General features: G+C 36.3%; 1 protein-coding gene across 1 annotated transcript; it reads right to left on the bottom strand.

Moving 5' to 3' along the window:
* Positions 1 to 2,574: 2,574 nt before the first annotated feature.
* On the bottom strand, positions 2,575 to 10,921 carry nat16 (N-acetyltransferase 16). Its single transcript, XM_053491652.1, has 4 exons — positions 10,792 to 10,921; positions 7,828 to 8,046; positions 7,336 to 7,560; positions 2,575 to 6,489 (listed from the first exon to the last, which is right to left on the bottom strand). The coding sequence occupies exons 2-4, from the start codon at positions 8,035 to 8,037 to the stop codon at positions 5,923 to 5,925; spliced, it is 1,002 nt and encodes a 333-aa protein (XP_053347627.1). The 5' UTR covers positions 8,038 to 8,046; positions 10,792 to 10,921; the 3' UTR covers positions 2,575 to 5,922.
* Between the last annotated feature and the right edge of the window lie 8,326 nt (positions 10,922 to 19,247).

Here is a 19,247-nt window from a genome sequence, read left to right as displayed (position 1 = left end):
AAATCTCTATCAGGCACATCAACCATTTTTTACTTTACATGTAATTTTTTAATGTGGGCATCTAAACTAATTGCTCTTAAACAGAGCAAGTTAGTAAAAAGACCCTATAGGGTCCATGTTAAACTTAGGTTCACCTTTGACTTAGGTCTCAAACTAAACCCTTTGGTTGTGGAAATACACACCTAATACAAATGTTCTTAGATGTTATGTGTACAACTGAAAGATTATGGTGTCTTTGAAAGAACCACCTGAGAACATTTCTGGACCACTGAATGACCATGACCGTTACAGTTAGTTACTCACACAGATTCTTGTGCTTTCTATATAACATGCATGTATTGTAATAACAAGGAAAGAAAAAAAAGTTGCACTAAGGTATAATATAACAAAAATGGTTGTACTAACATCATGGACATGAGCATCTAGTTCAAGATTACTTAAACATATTAGAGGAAAATAAGTAGAATGCCATTAGACAGTCAATCTGTTACGTCAGGTGTATCAGTCTTACCCACAATAAGCATATATCATTGCAGCTGTTACTCCAGCTCGATTATAGTTAAAACCGTCAGCCACAGCAGGGCTTTGCGGAAATAAATGTACACTCTTGTGTTACTGATATAAATACATTTTGCATGGTGTTTTTATATAATTTATCATCTTATTCTCGCTCTAGTTTCACATCTGATTCCATTTGTTAATAATTATATTATACCTTATTATTTAAATATAAAAACATACCATTGCAATACATATTAAAGAAGGTAGACACATAAAGGAATAGGGAGGCAAAACCATTTAAAAATTTAACATAGCTCATTAGTATGACAGGACTGACTGTTTACCACACTTTTGACCTGACTTGGTCACTATTTTCCATTCAAGACTTCAAAGTGAAGGTTTAGGTTGAGGGCAAAGCACCTCCACCCTGAACGAGCTCTATTTCAGCAAGATGACACCACAAAGGTCTCAGTAGATCATGTTTCACTCTGTATAAGACACAAGATCGTGTAATGTAAGCTCTTGGGTTCTTATGTATTACCTCTGTCTAAGTTCACCTATTGATTTGTTAAATTACCAAGTCATGTCTCAGAGATAGTCCCAACCTGTAGACTACCTTTGTTCAGAGGGAACTGTGGAATATTTTATATGAACTACTGATCAATTAATGCTTATGCTGACTTTACCGTACTCTATCTATTTTTTTGTAGCATGATATTCATCATACATCCTGGTCTGACCATCTGTCCATGCACTACCCTGGTTACAGTATGTCTTTTAACACAACCTGTCTTTTTTCTGTTAGGTGCCTTACAGTTGTTTCTTTAATGCCAGTTAGCAAAATTCCAATAACACATGCTTATAAATCACCCTTAGCTTCTCCTAATGCCATTCATTTTATTTGATCAAATAGGTGGTTATGGGGGTAAGTGATGACTAAAAAAAAGGCTAAAGAAAAATACCCATACAAGTATCATGACACTCTTAAAGTTATACAGATATTTTTATCTGACATTTCAAGTAACCATCTAAGTATTGACTGTTGGAAAACAGTTATAAATATGGTTTATAATATACATTCAAGTAAATAAAAAAAACAAAACCACAAGATCCATATCCTTACAAGTTTTGCCCTATGGTCTTAGGAAGAGCATCATATATATTTCAAATTTCTTCTTTACTCATACATTATTTAGACAGACCAAAAAAAAAAAAAAAAAAAAAAAAACCACTGTACATGTATTTTTGTAAAATATAACTTAACTGGCTTGTCTATTAGAAACTAATTAGAAACGGTACTAATCACATAAAAAGAAATGTTAAATGATTAAATAAATTTCTTTAAAAAAAATTATAATAAACTGCTTCATATTCCATACACCAGGCAAATTTTTACTAATAAAATTTTCCCAAATGTTTTTTTTCTAAAGCCGTCACTAGATTCAACAAAAGTAGACATTATTTTTAAATTATATATAAATAATGAAATAAACAGAATGATGACTATATGAACTTAAATATAGTTGTACCTCAGCATACAAACAACCCGCCTTAAGAAATTTTACCTTAAGAATTGTAATTATGCAAGAAATTTTACTTGGCTAACGCAGCATTTTTGCAATACAAGCAAATAAACTGAGGCAAACTGAATCTCGAAAACTGAAATGTCTGGCAGCATTTCAAAACTTGTTTGTGTCAATGGAAAGCCAGAATTAACTTTTTTTTTTTGCATTTTGTGCAAGATTTAGTGAAGACATAGCACCATGGTTCCCAGGCATGTTAGCAAGGATGGTAGCAAGAAGAAAAAGGGGCATTTTCAGTTTTGTTTTTGAAACCAGGGCCAATAGGAATCATAAATTAAGGTTACGTGAGGTGTTTATTTCATATTTTATTAATTTACTTGTCTCTTTTAAAATGTTTTGATTTTTTTTATATGCAAAAAATATAATTGTAGTGTTTTAAATCAGCAATATAGGTAATACTGGAATGGATTATCTGCATTTACATTATTTTTCAATAGAAAATGCATTTCGTAATACGAAATTTCACCTTAAGAACTTGCCTCTCAGAACGGGTCTCAGAACGGGTTAAATTTGTATGCCTTTGTATATATTTAATAACTCTTGTAATAACTCTGATTGTTATTTTCACCAATGCAACGATATTTAAAAAAATACAACCCCGTGGCTGTGGTTCATGGGCCCTGGGAGTCCTTTAACCCCACACTGAAAACTGAGTACAAAATCTTCAGCAAAATGATGTGTGCTTAAAAAGGATTGCAGTCTTTATGGTGTCTAAATCATAATATATATATATATATATATATATAGTTTAGCATAGAGGATTTTAGTATGAGGACTTGGATTTTTATTTGCATTTTTACAGCTTAAATGGGTCCTAAAGACATTCCCACGAGGTCTATATGGACCCTGAAGATGTCCTGCAGTCATTTGCAATTTTTCCCAATGTCCATAAAATGATGGTTTACTATAAATTAGTAATAAAACTGTGACTGTTTTCCTATTAAAGCACACAACTTACAAACTGCAACATATTGTTTAAAGATAATATATTTTCTATTGTCTGCATGAAAAATGAAGATTAATCAATCTTCACACCATTAAAATAAATTCCGCCCTAATCATATAGAATGTAACCTTTTATTCTGTTTATCTTTTTCGGGTTTTGAAACAGAAGTTTATTTATTTCATGTTGCTCTTTTCTGGTCTGTTTGTTTGTACACTTATTGATTTGTACACAATCTATAATGAATAATGAAGAAATTGCTTAAAAACTGTCAGAACCTGACAGAATTAAATGTAACTGGATGTTGCATGAAGGGTTAAAGTTTAAAAGAATTATTTTCCACTGATGGTCCCTCGTGATATATCGAAGCAGTTATAAAGTGAATTAAATAAATAGTTTATATTTAGTCAGATGACATTTCTTTCACACTTCTTATGTAAGAATGAAATTAAGAGAGTTTATGACATTTGATGGATTGTGCATAATGGACATAAAAACATATTATGCAGTCCAATGGAAGGTGGGGAAGAAAAGCTCTTTTCCCCATCAGCCGAACATTACTGTTTAAAATACAAAACCCACCTGTCTCCTTCAAGACAAAACCTTGCAGTACCTTAAAGAAACATTCTGTTGATTGATATATTAGAGCAACATGTTAATTCTTAAGAACAAGCTCAAATGAAACATTTGAAATGATTTGGATTCAAATTTAGTAGCCATTGCCTTTCTTTTAACTACAGTACATTTACATGGAATAAAGCGAAACCTGATTTTTTAATGAATTTTTTCATAATTTGCCATTAATTGTTTTTTCTGGAGAATTGGTTGTTAACATGTGTTAACATGGTATAGAGTTTAAAGCACCACTTTAGCAATTTCTGCGCTTTTCCTGCAGAAATATCTTATGTAGTGTGTTATTTAGCACATGGTTTCAGAATGTCATTTATACCCATTACATAATTTTTACAGCCAATTAAAAAAAATCATTGCCATGGGGCCAGTATGGACATTATGGTTGGTTGTATATGCTGACAAACAACAATTTACTCTTAAAATTTGACAACCAGTGTTGAGTTTCCCCAAAAGCATTGCAACTCATTGGACACACTTCCCCAATTGGGCTTTGGATTTTGCAATGCTTTTGGAAAACTCACCCAGTATCCATTTTGCCAGAAAGGGGAAGAAGGCAGAGAGGGTTATATAATTTTATATAACTGCTTGTGCAGACTGTGGAGCGCCCCTCAGTGCTTTCTTGGATGTTTTGAATGTTCTGAAAATGGAAAAAGACCTTCTTCCTTTGCTGATCAATAACCTCCTTTGCTTGGTTTCTGTTGGTTTTCATCAGTTCTTTGTGTTTCTTTGTACTGCAGTGCCAGCAAGAGGCTTAGGACTGTCGTGCATTGCATGCTATTTATAAATACTCAGCAGTCAATTCCTCAGCAAACTCCCCCAGTAACAGATGGAGTGGAATTTGGGTTTGTGGCTGTCCCTGTTTTTTCAGTGTCCTGTATACCCGTTGAGGCTTCAAATATGGGAAATGGTAAAAAATGTTTCACAGGTGTTAGCATGTTAGAAAATCTCCTTATTTACTTCAATTAAAAATGGCTGTCAGGTTCTTGATTACCAATGCAACTGTTTTTCATGTTCTGGGTGTGTCCTAATAAGTGGGTTGAATCCACTGAGGCAGTGAGCAATTAATTGTGGAATGAGCTGGTGCACTAGTTGATGACCAAAAAAATAAAAAATTTGTTTATGTGTCCACAAAAAAATATCTGTTGGTGGACAAAAATACGAGGCTCTTCATATGTATTCAAAAGGTGCTTTTGAGATCTTCTCAAATGGATTGCTAACAAAACCCCATTAACAGTAAGTATTAATTATAATGATTATGTCTATCCCTAAATTCTTTTTCCCCCTGTTCACTTAATTAAAATCTGTCAGTTTAATGAGAACAACATAACTAAACCGTTTTATTAGCATATTTAATAAATACTTGCAGTGATGATTCATTTAAAAAAGTGTACTAACCAAAATTCAAATCTGTTGGCTATATGTCATTATTTGTTTATTTATGTTTAATTACATAAGCTACCCCAAAATATTTACTAGCATAACTGTAGTGAATATGCTACATACATATTACATCTTGTTTTATAGCTTATAAACTTGCTAGTAATGCTAGTAAACAATTTCAGTCCACAAAAGAAGGACTTATCTAAAACTATGTCCAATATTCATAATATATTTTGCATGTAATTACAGTAAATGCCAGTAACTCAACATTTTTTTACGTTTTATGTTGAATAAAATCGGTTTTCCCAGAGTAAACACCACTACAAAAATATGAGTAAGTAGAACAGAAAGATTTCTTCACCTTATTATGGGTAATATCGTAAGTGTATGAGCAATAAAAATGTTACAATTAGCAGCTACTGTACAACATTCAGACAAAACAGCCTCTAAAGCAAAAATCTCACTAACAATAGTAAGATATTACATTTAGATAATCATAAAGTGCCTAAAGATTGTGCAGTCTTATTTGCAGCTCAGCATGTGTTAATTCACATACACACATATACACACACTGTACTGCATTCTACAATATGGTCAGTATCCTAACAAATTTTCTTGTTGCATATTTATTCTATTTTAACAAATTGTTGCTTTAATTTTTGCAGTCATGAGGCATTATTAAACTAATTCTAAATTAAACTTAACTTCTTAAATTATGCTTTAATCCTCAGTTTATCTGTATATGAAGGATAAAGGTTTTGTTCTGGGGCAAAGTATGTAAGGAAACCATTTGAGTGATGTCAAAGCGCTTATAATTTCTAACACTTGGCCTCCAGGTGTAGGGTGTCTCAAACCTCTAACTAGCCAAAAGCCCTCCTCTTGCTACACCAAGTCAGACTCCACTACACATTGCTCTGTGTATTCTTTCACCAGCTCTACTTTTAGGGTCTCCCTGAAAAAATCAGCCATTGGCTTCCACAGTGGTGGGTCCAGGAAAACCTGGCACATCACATGACCCTTCAGTGTGCTAGTGTGACGCCTCAGGTGACCTAGAAGCTGTTGTACAGCCAGAGCCAAATTTTTGCCAAACATGTCAATGTTGAGGTAGTACCAGTTGTCGCCAATAGGTACACGAAAGGGGAACGTGCACAGGCTGGCCATAGATGGGCATTGGGTGTCATCCACCATCCAATCAATGTCTTTCTTCAACAGGATCTCCATGTTGCTTGGAATGGGCTTGAAGGGCTGCCAGTCTTGCACAATGGTGCCATTGGGGAGCACATCCTGCATAGCATCACTGCTCAAAAAAAGCTGATGGACATCCGGAGCCTCTAACCTCACTGGGGTGCTGGAAGGAGCCATGTTATCTCCTTCAATACCCACATTAAGCCCAAGTTCAGCGAGGCATAACTTTAGGTCTTCGGCACGGAAGCGTACCAGCAGGATTCCCTTTAAACAGGAGTTTCATGGTAGTGTGAGAAAATGTACAGTACAATATGACTACTATGTTTACTACCCAGCCAAATTTTGAAATAATTAAAGAAAATAAAATGTTTTAGACTAGTTGTCCAACAGTATTTGTTTATATGTGAGTTGACTGAGAATGTGCAAGGTAGAATTAATTATAAACCAGACTCAGTAACTATACTGCTCCAAACAGCCAAATAAACTCCTATGTTAATCAGTAATATGTATGACTTTTTGGCAAAAGAGCTATACAGTAAGCTAATTTTTACATGCATTTTATTGCTTGGTCTGAGTAGTACTTCCTAAGCAGTAACTGACTTAGTAATTCTCCACACCACTTATTCTGAACAGGGACTCGGGAAGCCTGGAGCCTATCCCAGGGAACTTGGGGCACGAGGCAGGTACACCCTAGACAGGGTGCCAAAGCATCGCAGGGTATAATCATGCACACACACGCACCCACTTGCATACTATGGGCGAATTTGGAACCACCAGTTAGCCAACTCTGCATGTCTTTGGACTGTGGAAAGTTAACTGGAGAGATCCCAGCAAGCATGGGAAGAACATGCAAACTTCCCACCTAAGCATAATGTGACGCAAACCCTTTACCCTGAAAGGTGCGAGGCCAAACTTAAATTGCAGAGACTAATTGCAAAACCCAATTTGCAAAAAAATAAACACTCAATGAAATGTTTAATAATATGTTTAAATATTTATTAAATTAGCAAAATTTATAAACTGGTTTAAAATATTTTTTTTCCTTAAGCACCTATTGTTTTATTATGATCTATTGCTGCTGTCACTTACTTGAGCATTCATGTTCCCTACCTGTTTAGTGATGAGCCTGTACTTCTTGAAGTCATTGGGCCCCAGCTGGTCATCTCTGGTCAGTCTGCTCACTTTAACTTCAGGATACTTGGATTTAACAAGCTGATTGCAGAAGCGAAGCAACACTCGCGCAACTCCCTTGCCCCTCTCCTGTGGGGCCACACGGAGCCCTTCCACCAGCATAGTTTCTCCATCATCAATAACACATACGGACTCAAGCCCAATCTGAAAATTGCCAGACAAAACATGGCTCTTCATACAAGTACTTAAAGGCAATGTATGCTGTTTCAATATGCAGTTACATTAGCATATATATTATGCCTTGGCAAACCTTGAGTATATATAAAAAAAACTTTTTAATAATAGCAATTTACCAACTCATTATTGTTCATTTGGCCTAATTACTTTCCAGTAAAAGAATAGAAATAATAACAACCAAGCAATGCGTAAAGATACATGCAATTGTGTATACATAATTCTAGATAATCTTACCACTTTGCCTTGTTTGCGAGCAAGGATGACAATACGGTTGGTTTCCTGCAACCAAGACTGATAGCGGGTGGGAAGGTAGTCTAAACCACCATAGATATCCTGGCTCATGGCCATGATATCATCAAAGTCTTCCTCGGTAGCCACAGTAAACTGCAGTTCAGTATGAGGAGGCACCTCAGGGAGGCAAGTCAGGCTGTTCTCAATCTTCATTGTTTATTGCTGTCAGTGGAACAGAAAAGGAATAATGTCCATTTGTTTTCTAAGATTGTTACCTGTCACAATTAAAGTGCCATTTAAAAAGACAATTAATTATTTCCAAGTCTGAACCATCTGCATTCTGCCCTACTCCTCTCCAGTGTCTGTGCCACTGCTTTTTTCATCCACTGTCGGAATCTGAGAAACTTTATCAGCATGTTGTCTTAATCTATTAATTATCACCGTTTGGTTGTGGTAGTTTAGTGATTTACTGAGCTTGTGCTGTGTGGCTTTAAAAGTGTTTTGGCAGCATATTTAGGTCGCTGTACAATAACATGTCTCGTAACCAAATTCCATTAATGATTTATTCAGTCAGACAACATAGCATAATTTCCATCCAATACAAATGGAAGTACAGATGAAAGACTATTTGCCCTTGCATTTATATTGGACTGTGGTTATTTAACTGATAATATATTTGCACAATCAATGGCTTGCTTAGTGTCTGTTGAGCTTATTGTGGCATGACTAATGTGTTACGCCCTTTTCAACTATCTATAACTCTTACTAACCCCAAGTTATTTTGGATCAAACTATGCAGGGATATCTAAAGCCACTGTTATATGAAATTATATAGGAGTAAGTCTGAATACTGGCTTGACTACCATGATACATTAAAGTTTCATACACTGTATGTGTTGTAGGCCAAACAAATATGAACAGAATGCTAAAAGTCCTTTTATAACAAATGCCTGACTTTAAAGTTAATACTCAGTTTTGCAGTCAGTAATTAATTTCATGGGATGAGGAAATATAATAAACAAAAATCACCATGTAATCTGTGAAATTAAATTGATAAGTGCAACACAAGAGCATTTGCACTCTGGATAGATACCAGACAGTAGCTGAAACAGGGACTGCACAAATGAAATCACTTAAGGCACAATCTACCACCAACCAAGAATGCCATAATACCAACATTAATTTCAAATACCTTTATGAAAGTGATGATTTAAGATTCTAATTAAATATATTTTAAATTATTGTGTATCTATCAAAGAATAACTTCCATATAAAATAATAATAAAAAAATCTTGGGGTGTAGGGGAAGGGGGGTTCACTGAGTTCAAACTCAAAGCTATGGTATTACTTACCAATAAAATTTGATTGGTAGTGTATTCTAATATACCACCCTCCACCCCTGTATGTTTTTATTTATCCTTACTGCACATTTTCATCCTGGTAGCACCACATATTTATAGAGATTTACAGTATATTCCACTGTGTTTTCATGTTCATATGGCTGTGGTGACAATAAAGAGCTCTTTGTCTTTATTTATAAACATAATTAGATTGCTTCTTGTTTAATAAATTTATACATTATGACCTGATCATCTGAATGACTTTGCGGTATTTTTGGATGCATGAACACTGGCCAAGAACTGCACAGGGACAGAAAATCGGTCACTGCGGCATTTTAACTTCATCATCGTGATCACAGCATCTTTGGCTTTTTCCAACATGGGTTCTAGTGTCCTTTAGAAAGGTTACTACAAAAATCAAGCAAAATCTACTTTTTAATGAGGCAGATATTCTTTTACAATGGTTCACATAAAAACTGCTTAAAGGCCTGTATAACAAAATGACTGTTTGTCTCTCGCACATGCATTCTCTCTGATTAACATATTTTATCAAAAGTATATATATATTACAAATACATATAGATGATTAGAAGCTTGATGAAAATAATTCAAGACATATCTGGCATGCATGCTTACACTGCACCATCCCCCAACAGCCCCCCATATCCCTCTCTCTCACACACACACACAGACCCCCCCCACACACACACACCCCCACACACACACACACAGAGAGAGAGAGAGAGAGAGACATTCAATATAATATTCTTTAAGGGATTAAATTTTAATGTATATTTCAGGTTCCTGCTTGGTTTTAGAAAAGCACTCACGCTGGCATTAAGGTCAGTGTCATACTGTATCTTTAGAATTCACCTTAAATGATCCCGTGAAGTAAAGCTTCCAATTTTATTACACTGTGCTGGCTGTGCAAATCCGAGAATAGTGCCAGAAACTGATATGCGCTCTGTCACGATCTACTCAACAGAAGCAGCTGCTCAAGAATCAACGACCCGTGCAATATTACGCTTTCTGAAATGATTACGTTTAGCGATTAAAGCTCGATGGATAAGAGTTGCATTTTGGATTTCTGTAATTAGACGCATGCCGGTAGGACACTTGCGGTACAGAGGCACAAGTGCATCGATACGTTAATCAATGGAGAAAACCACTAAAGTCAAACCACCACGGCTTTTTTCTTACATGCAAGCATCCCTCTATCTCTCTCTCTCTCTCTCTCTCTCTCACACACACACACATACATACACACACACGACCCATATACACCACACCGAGCTTAAACATCAATTCTTGTCTCCATTAGACATGCTAGCCATCTCCTTCCAGTCCCGGTAAAATTCCACACAAAATGGCCGTTTGGGGTGATAGAGATGGAGAACGGGGTGTTAACTAGAAAATCTAATGAATTAAATGCTCATACCAAGACAAACACCATAAAAAAAACACAACTGGAGAACGTTTTTTTTTAATACGCAAAAGAAAAAAAAAATCTAATGTAGCGCTTTTATGATTTGTCTTTTCATGTGCTGTAGGACATCACTGTGATGTGGATGTCACATTGAAGAAAGGATGAGAGAGAAAGAGAAGGCGATAACGGAATTTTCCTCACCTTGAAAGGCGCCTGGAGGGCGTTTGTAGTTCTTGCTGGTTTGTAGGGATTAAACGGGCCTCTGGTAGACACACAGGTGCTGAATAAATGCAGGTTTTAAATGCCCCTGAGCCGCAGAGATAATTTTAAGCCGGGTCTGCACAGCCTCTCTCAGCATGTCACTTTAGACCACTCCTACCGCTCCATACACTCCATACAGTCAGAGAGACGTAATTCATCCAGTAGCTATCATTTAATCTCTCTCTCTCTCTCTCTCTCTCTCTCTCTCTCTCAGTTCAGTTCAGCACTGCTTTATTGGCATGAACGTTAGAATGTTAAATATTAAATCAATTATAACGGGTTAATTACATTATCAGTAACATATATCTGCATTTACAAACATTTTATACGTAATAAATATAAAAGAAAAGCACCAGGTTAAAAAAAATAACAATGACAAAAAAAAAAAAAAAACACCAACAAGAAAAACTATGGGTAACTATCTGAACAGTAGTGACGTTAAATTGTTAAATTGGGGTTAGGAATATTCAGGGTTCTCTCTCTCTCTCTCTCTCTCTCTCACACACACACTCTCTCAATAATCAAGATTCAAAAGTGCTTTAATGACATGACAAATATTTAAATTACATTAATATTGGCAAAGCCAAAAAAGATAACAGTAGTAGATGAATTAAAGGAAGAAAGAAAAGTAAAACAGAATAGTATAAAAAGAGTAACAATAAATAAATGTATGTACAATAAACAATTAAATATAGTCAAAGATAGAGAAATGTATAGATAGATAGGCCATGTCTCTTTCTGTGTGTTGGTATGTATAAGCACATTGTGTACTTCTTTGTCCTAAATACAAAGCAAGTTGTATCCATACAATACTAAATATTAGAATACTAAATAAGTCTGGATAAAATACTAAATATATACAAGACTGTTAAAGTCCAAAAGTATTTGGCCGCCACACATATCTTCTTCTGAATTGTAAGTCACAAACGTGAAAACATTGTATTGTGCACAGTGTCTTTGTATTCTCTAGCTTTACAGTAAATTCGTCATCTACTATAACCAAACATGTTTCATTTTTTTTTCTCACATTCTGACTAATTTTATTCTTATAATATGTGCAGACTGTCCCAGTAGTATTACAGGTCGCTTTTACACCTCCAGGGTTGTAATCAAGTGAATCAACAACCTAGAGCCTTTGCCGCCTAAGCCACCACTCCATTACGATCATTACATTAGTGAGCTACTTTCAAATTAGGGTGTAAACCTAAGCTTATACAGGAATGATGGCAATGCTATCCATCTCTTATTGCTGGTCAAAAGAAACATAGGTTAAATATTGGAGGAAAGTTGTGGAATTACGGCACACATTTCCACATATTTATGCTAAGATTTGATTATTTATTCCAATCCCAATAAGTCTGTTTCTTTTTTAATGGTTAAAATCAGAATAAAGTTAAGAATAAGTCTTTTTCATTGTTTGTGCACCAGCCCACTCTGAAATATGATTTTTTTTAAATATCACCCTGACAGCATGTTTGTCTAATTATTTTTGCATGACTGATCAACCAGCAGACTGCTGAATAGAGATGATTTAGCAGCAGTGCTCACCACCACATAAACAGTAATTTTATGATTAGTAATTGATGATGATGATCATGATGATGATATAACGTAGTTTATTTTATTGTTATCATGCTCATGGTATTGTTTTTGCAAAGAAGCAGGCAAGATATAGACAGCCCAGCATTGTTTCATAAAAAACACAGCCTGATGATGACACTCTGCGGTTCCTGCCAACATGGGAAGATGGACCACAACGTATGGCCGGATTCGGGATTTACCTCTTGTATTTTTAAAGTAGATGGACACACCATAAGTATCCATCTGCACCTGTGACTGCATACAACCAGCACATGAACTGACCTTGGGTGCCAGGAATGTTACTGCTGGTCACAGGTTTTGTGTGCATTGCAAAGCAGTGTATGGTAAGCAGCAAAAACACCATGGAAATGCCAGGTATGTACTGTTTACGTATGTCTTCAGTAGGTCAGGCTGCTTTTCGAGCATGGCCCAAAGATGTGTGATTGTGTATAAGGTGTAAGAGGTGTAAGAATGGGCTTTTACAAACCTTACACACTTTTTCATCGCACCGTTTTAGCCTGAATGTCTGTTTTCTACAATATCCCTCTCCACTCAATCCTGGACATTTTAATGTAAGTGAGTAGGTTATCTATAGGGTGTAAGAGTGAGCTTTTTTATTTGAGTTACAGTACATGTTGCTTACATATTACTGTAGCCCAGTTTGTGCTGAATACAGTGTGATTGGAGCCATTTATATGTTTATTAGTAACAGAAAATACATAAATGTCAGAACTTTTTCAGGACCTCAAAACACCTGCAGACCCCTAAGGGATTGAAAGCAATTAATGACCATAATCTTAGCTATATTGTGCATGTAGCATTACTATTCTTTGCCGATACTAAGGTTTAGCTGGGAATAGCAACAGCTGTGATTTGCTGAAGTTGCTGCAGTCGTTTAAATGTATAGTTATAGATTTGTGTTGTCACTGGGTTTGTGCACATCTCATTACTGTGTTTTTAATGTTTTTTAATTTATTTCTGCTTTAAAAGAATGTTGGGTAAATGCAACAGTATTTTGTGAAAAGTGGGTAAAAATTAATTAAAAGTTTAAATTGCATTGTAAAACGTTTGTGAAAAGTTAAATTGTAGATGGAAATTTAGTGTGTTTGTAAAAGCTAATATGTGGTTTTCAGCTAATATAAGTATTTTATTTAGTTTAAATATTTGTTTATTGTAAAACTGAAAGAAGTTTTTTTCTTCTGAATATTTTTCTGTAATCTAAGGCAGTGGTCAAACACATGCATTTGATACATATTTATAGTCACTGATAACAAAGCAATAAAATATCTTATTGAATAGAAAAAATTACTTTTTTATAGTTCCCAAAGGAACACATTAGAAACCATTAAGGTACAAAAGGACTTGTCACTGAGGCCGTACATTTAAGAACAAGATTTGTACCTTTGATTAAGATACAATAATGTACCAGCAAGTCTATAAAACAAAAAATATATTTAAGTTGCCCATAGTACAAATAATGTCCTTGATGGTACAGTATAAATTGGTACAAATTTGTTTCTCTATATTAAGATACAATTCTGTGCCCTTGAAAAGTACTGCTACAGTGACAATGGTTTGCATTTTTATTTCCGAGAGTGTAGATATAGTTTATTGCACAGCTGTAAGTTGTTAATTATTTTATGATGATTGTATGTATCGCTTTCAAATTGTTGCATTTAACCTGTAAGTTAGAAATCAATTCAAGGATCTTTCCTTCTGAAACATCAGATCACATGGACTATTAAATTAATATTCTTTGCTTATTACAGTTTGGAGAAAACACCCCACAGTACTTTACAGAGAAATCCAGTCATGCTCAGTTATTTACACTGGAACATCAGTCTCTGCTCAGCACAGCAGATATGTGCTTCAAATGTTTTTATGTTCTTGACATAAAATACACCAGCAGATTTCTAAGTACATTCCTAAATACAACAATTTACAGTGGTACCTTAGCATACGAATTGAGCAGGTTCTTAAGGTGAAATTTTGTATTGCAAAATAAATTTTCAAATGCCGATAATATGTTTAAGCAATCCCTCCAAATATTACCAATTTCCAAAACTAAGTGTCCCGTCCAACATAGAAATAACAACAAAAAAAGCCTTGTGTTAAAACAGTGACAGTGAGGATGTGGGTGCTGCTAGATAGCAGCACTTGTAACATTGCGGGTCGTAAGTTCTAAAAGCCGTTTTTTTTTTTTGTTGGATTGTTTGCTTCATCTTCTTTGTTAAAATTTTATTAAATTTTCCACAAGGGGTTATATTTTTGTGCATCACAGTGGACCAACAAGCAGGTGTTGGTGAACATTCTTCTTCTCCCAGTTTGGCAAAGCAAAACATGTCCTGCCTACCCTGCCTCTGATTGCCTCTTGGTAAGGTCATATCATCACATAGCTTTGCAGCTTATATATCACATGCAACTTATTCTCTCCTTTCCTCCCTCAGACACACAGGTTTCCACCCGGATCTCAGCATATCTAGACATCTCATCCATGATGGCAGCTCATCGGCTGAAGCCCAATCTGAGTATAACCGAACTGCAGTTCCTCACTGATGATACATCCTCCTGTCAAGACCTTTTGATCTCCCTGGACAACAATTAGATCACTCCTTCAGCCACTGCCTGCAATATTGGGGTAACTGTGGACAATCATCTGTCAGTTTCCCTATACATTGCTAAACTTACTCGCTCTTGTTGATTTCTTCTTCATAACATCAGAAAAATCTACCCATTTTTTTTTTCATAGGCTACTCAGGTGCTTGTTCAGTCCCTTGTTATTTCAAGACTGGACTACTACAACTTACTCCTGGCAGGTCTGCCTCTGTCCACCATTTGTCCTCTGCAGCTGATCCAGAATGCAGCTGCATTTTCAACCTTCTCAAGTTCTCCCACACCACCCCACTTCTCAGCTCTCTGCAAAGGCTTTCCGTAGCTGCCCGCATCATATTCAAATCCCTGATGCTTGCCTACAAGGCTAAAAATGGCCCAGCACCCACTTACCTCTCAGCTCTAATCAGACCATGCACCATACCACATTTCCTCCGGTCCTCCAGCACTGTTCGCCTGATCCCACCATTTCTCAGGGATCAAGGTAGAAATTCATCCTCTTTTCTGTTCTGGCAGCTACAGTAGGTGGTAAAATGAACTTTCTCTAGATGTCTGTACGGATGGCTCTTTGATTATCTTTAAATAATGACTCCATACATATTTATTTCTATAGTGCTTGGATTAATCCCTCTCCCATTAAAAAAAAAAAAAAAGAAACAATCCCCCCTTGTGTGTGATTGATAGCACTTTAGTGATAGTACTAGTAACCTAGTAACCCGGTGTAAGGATTAATTCAATGGGTTACTCTGGATAAGAGCGTCTGCCAAATGCCTAAATGTAAATGATGTTTTTGGCATAACCAATCATCACTCCTCCCTAAACATTATCTAATATGTAATATTCAAAGGTTTATTATTTGTTGGTATTTTTGTTGCCTTTACTATTTGTTGTTAACTTGAATTGTTTTGAATGGTTAATTGATCATCCAGTAAAAAATTAAAAAATAACATTTCACTGGGTTAAACAGAACCAGAAGCACTTGCACAAGGACAACATGTGCTTTGTCCGATAGGGAGGCGGACACAAATGCCCAAGTTGTTCTTGTGCAAGTGCTTCTGTTTAGTCAAAATTTAATAAATGAAAGTTAATAAGCATCTATTCTCTAGTCCCTTACACATTAATCAGTTTATTAAAATGCTGATAAAAACCACAGGGTGATCAAAAGATAGTTGATTGTTAGCACCCGCTTACCCATAAGTGTTACTTAAAACATTTCCACTAAGTAAAAATTAATCTGGAAGGAGGACACAAATGCATACACAAAAAAAGTATAAATCCAGAAAAACTAATTGAAACATGGGTAATTTAGGCTGTCAAACAATCACCGCCATGCATGAACTGAGCAAGCTTTATTTTAAATTATGAGGTAAAAATAGTCCAAACACTTAGTAACATACTGGAAAGAAGTGCATACTTCACAGTGAGCATGGACTAAGTAAGTTATTTTTTAACTCATGGGTAATATGAGTTAAAAACCAAAGTATATACAAACCGGATTCCAAAAAAGTTGGGACACTATACAAATCGTGAATAAAAACTGAATACAATGATGTGGAGGTGCCAACTTCTAATATTTTATTCAGAATAGAAATTTCATGGTGTCAACAAATCCCAAAAAAGTTGGAACAAGTAGCAATAAGAGGCTGGAAAAAGTAAATTTGAGCATAACGAGGAGCTGGAAGACCAATTAACACTAATTAGGTCAATTGGCGACATGATTGGGTATAAAAAGAGCTTCTCAGAGTGGCAGTGTCTCTCAGAAGCCAAGATGGGTAGAGGATCAACAATTCCCACAATGTTGCGCAGAAAGATAGTGGAGCAATATCAGAAAGGTGTTACCCAGCGAAAAATTGCAAAGACTTTGCAGTTATCATCATCAACTGTGCATAACATCATCCGAAGATTCAGAGAATCTGGAACAATCTCTGTGCGTAGGGGTCAAGGGCGTAAAACCATACTGGATGCCCGTGATCTCCGGGCCCTTAAACGACACTGCACCATAAACAGGAATGCTACTGTAAAGGAAATCACAGAATCGGCCCAGGAATACTTCCAGAAACCATTGTCAGTGAACACAATCCACCGTGCCATCCGCCGTTGCCAGCTGAAACTCTACGGTGCAAAGAAGAAGCCATTTCTAAGCAAGATCCACAAGCTCAGGCGTTTTCACTGGGCCAGGGACCATTTAAAATGGAGTGTGGCAAAATGGAATACTGTTCTGTGGTGAGACGAGTCACGATTCGAAGTTCTTTTTGGAAATCTGGGACGTCATGTCATCCGGACCAAAGAGGACAAGCACAACCCAAGTTGTTATCAACGCTCAGTTCAGAAGCCTGCATCTCTGATGGTATGGAGTTGCATGAGTTTGTGTGGCATGGGCAGCTTGCGTGTCTGGAAAGGCACCATCAATGCAGAAAAATATATTCAGGTTCTAGAACAACATATGCTCCCATCCAGACGTCATCTCTTTCAGGGAAGACCCTGCATTTTTCAACAAGATTATGCCAGACCACATTCTGCATCAATCACAACATCATGGCTGCGTAGGAGAAGGATCCGGGTACTGAAATGGCCAGTCTGCAGTCCAGATCTTTCACCTATAGAGAACATTTGGCGCATCATAAAGAGGAAGGTGCGACAAAGAAGGCCCAAGACGATTGAACAGTTAGAGGCCTGTATTAGACAAGAATGGGAAAGCATTCCTATTTCTAAACTTGAGAAACTGGTCTCCTCGGTCCCCAGACATCTGTTGATGTTGTAAGAAGAAGGGGAGATGCCACACAGTGGTGAAAATGGCCTTGTCCCAACTTTTTTTGGATTTGTTGACACCATGAAATTTTGAATCAACATATTTTCCCCTTAAAATGATACATTTTCTCAGTTTAAACTTTTGTTCTGTGATTTATGTTCTATTCTGAATAAAATATTAGAAGTTGGCACCTACACATCATTGCATTCATTTTTTATTCACGATTTGTATAGTGTCCTAACTTTTTTTGGAATCCGGTTTGTAAGTAAATTCCCCCAGTTGATCGACACTGCAGTGGCTCAGATAAAAAAATTTATTTATTGTAAAATACTACAGCTTAAGGGCCAACGTTGGCCCTTTAGCGGTGTACTACCTGGGTATAATTTAATTTTCAATTTTCAAACTTGTCATTACCTACTGCACTAACATTGTGCCAACATTGGGCGAACCTACCTTTAGCCCCACCAATGAACCAATGTTGGGTTCCACTGATAGCAACATTGGCCCAACGTATGCACTGCCTTTGGCCCAACGTTGGCCCTTCAGCGGTGTGCTATCTGGGTGGTACAGTAAAGGTTACAGCAGGGGCAAGGGCTTTTTTTCATGAAGCCCCACAGTTATGGAATAGAATTTTTTCTAGTGAGTTCTTTCCATTGTGTGTATGTAGAAATGTTCTTACTTTTACAATTAAATATAGCTGTTATTTCTACTGTCAATTTTTCTTTTGTGGCAACTTCACCATGTGTTTAAAAATCTCTAATCACAGTTGATGGTTCTGCACTATATTTCTATAATGTATTTTGAATAAAATTCCAGTTATTCCAGCAATCTCCTGTTGTCTTTGCTTATTGCAGGCCAATAATTTGGCCATTTCAAACATAGCAACATCTTTTCCACAACACTGAGTTGTGTTACAACATGATTGTTTAAGAAATGAGAAGGTACACACTGCATCCATCCTTCTAGGAACTTCTGTAGTCCAACTAGGGACTTTGGAGACCAATGTTGACCACTGTATTCATTACACATTGCATCATTTAGGGTTTAATAAACTTAAGTATTTTCCTATTTAAATCCAACCTTCTGAAACCTTTTTTTGGTCAAACAGTATGCGATACCACTTGTTTGCATTGATGCCAAGAAGTTCAAGGTTGCTGGTCTGACCTACAAATTTCACAGATCTCTGTCCACTGGAAAAACAAGTCTAATCCATTAAGGACCCACTCTGGATCCCTTAGCACACAAAATATCCGCTGCTAATATTCTGGTACCAGACACCACAGCACACCCACAGAGGTCCTCTGGAGTCATGTCTCGATGGGCCAGAGCCAACCAAATGGCACAAGGGGTACTTAAGCAATAGGGGGCATAATGTTTTGCATTGTGATATTATGGCTGATCGGTGTGGTAAATGTATGTGGCAGTAACACTATACGGATATTTTCTCCTTTCCACT

The sequence above is a fragment of the Clarias gariepinus genome, chromosome 1 (assembly GCF_024256425.1).
Source record: "Clarias gariepinus isolate MV-2021 ecotype Netherlands chromosome 1, CGAR_prim_01v2, whole genome shotgun sequence".
In the NCBI taxonomy this organism is placed as follows: domain Eukaryota; kingdom Metazoa; phylum Chordata; class Actinopteri; order Siluriformes; family Clariidae; genus Clarias; species Clarias gariepinus.
Note: the sequence above shows the minus strand (reverse complement) of the source record. Positions and strands in the feature narration are given on the sequence as shown.

What these genes read in the sequence shown, in the direction of transcription:
- nat16 (XM_053491652.1), bottom strand. Translation starts at nt 8,037, where the DNA reads ATGAAGATTGAGAACAGCCTGACTTGCCTCCCTGAGGTGCCTCCTCAT. An exon ending in CTCGCAAACAAGGCAAAGTG is followed by an intron (nt 7,561 to 7,827) that starts GTAAGATTATCT and finishes GGCAATTTTCAG; the next exon opens with ATTGGGCTTGAGTCCGTATG. An exon ending in ACAGGCTCATCACTAAACAG is followed by an intron (nt 6,490 to 7,335) that starts GTAGGGAACATG and finishes TCCTGTTTAAAG; the next exon opens with GGAATCCTGCTGGTACGCTT.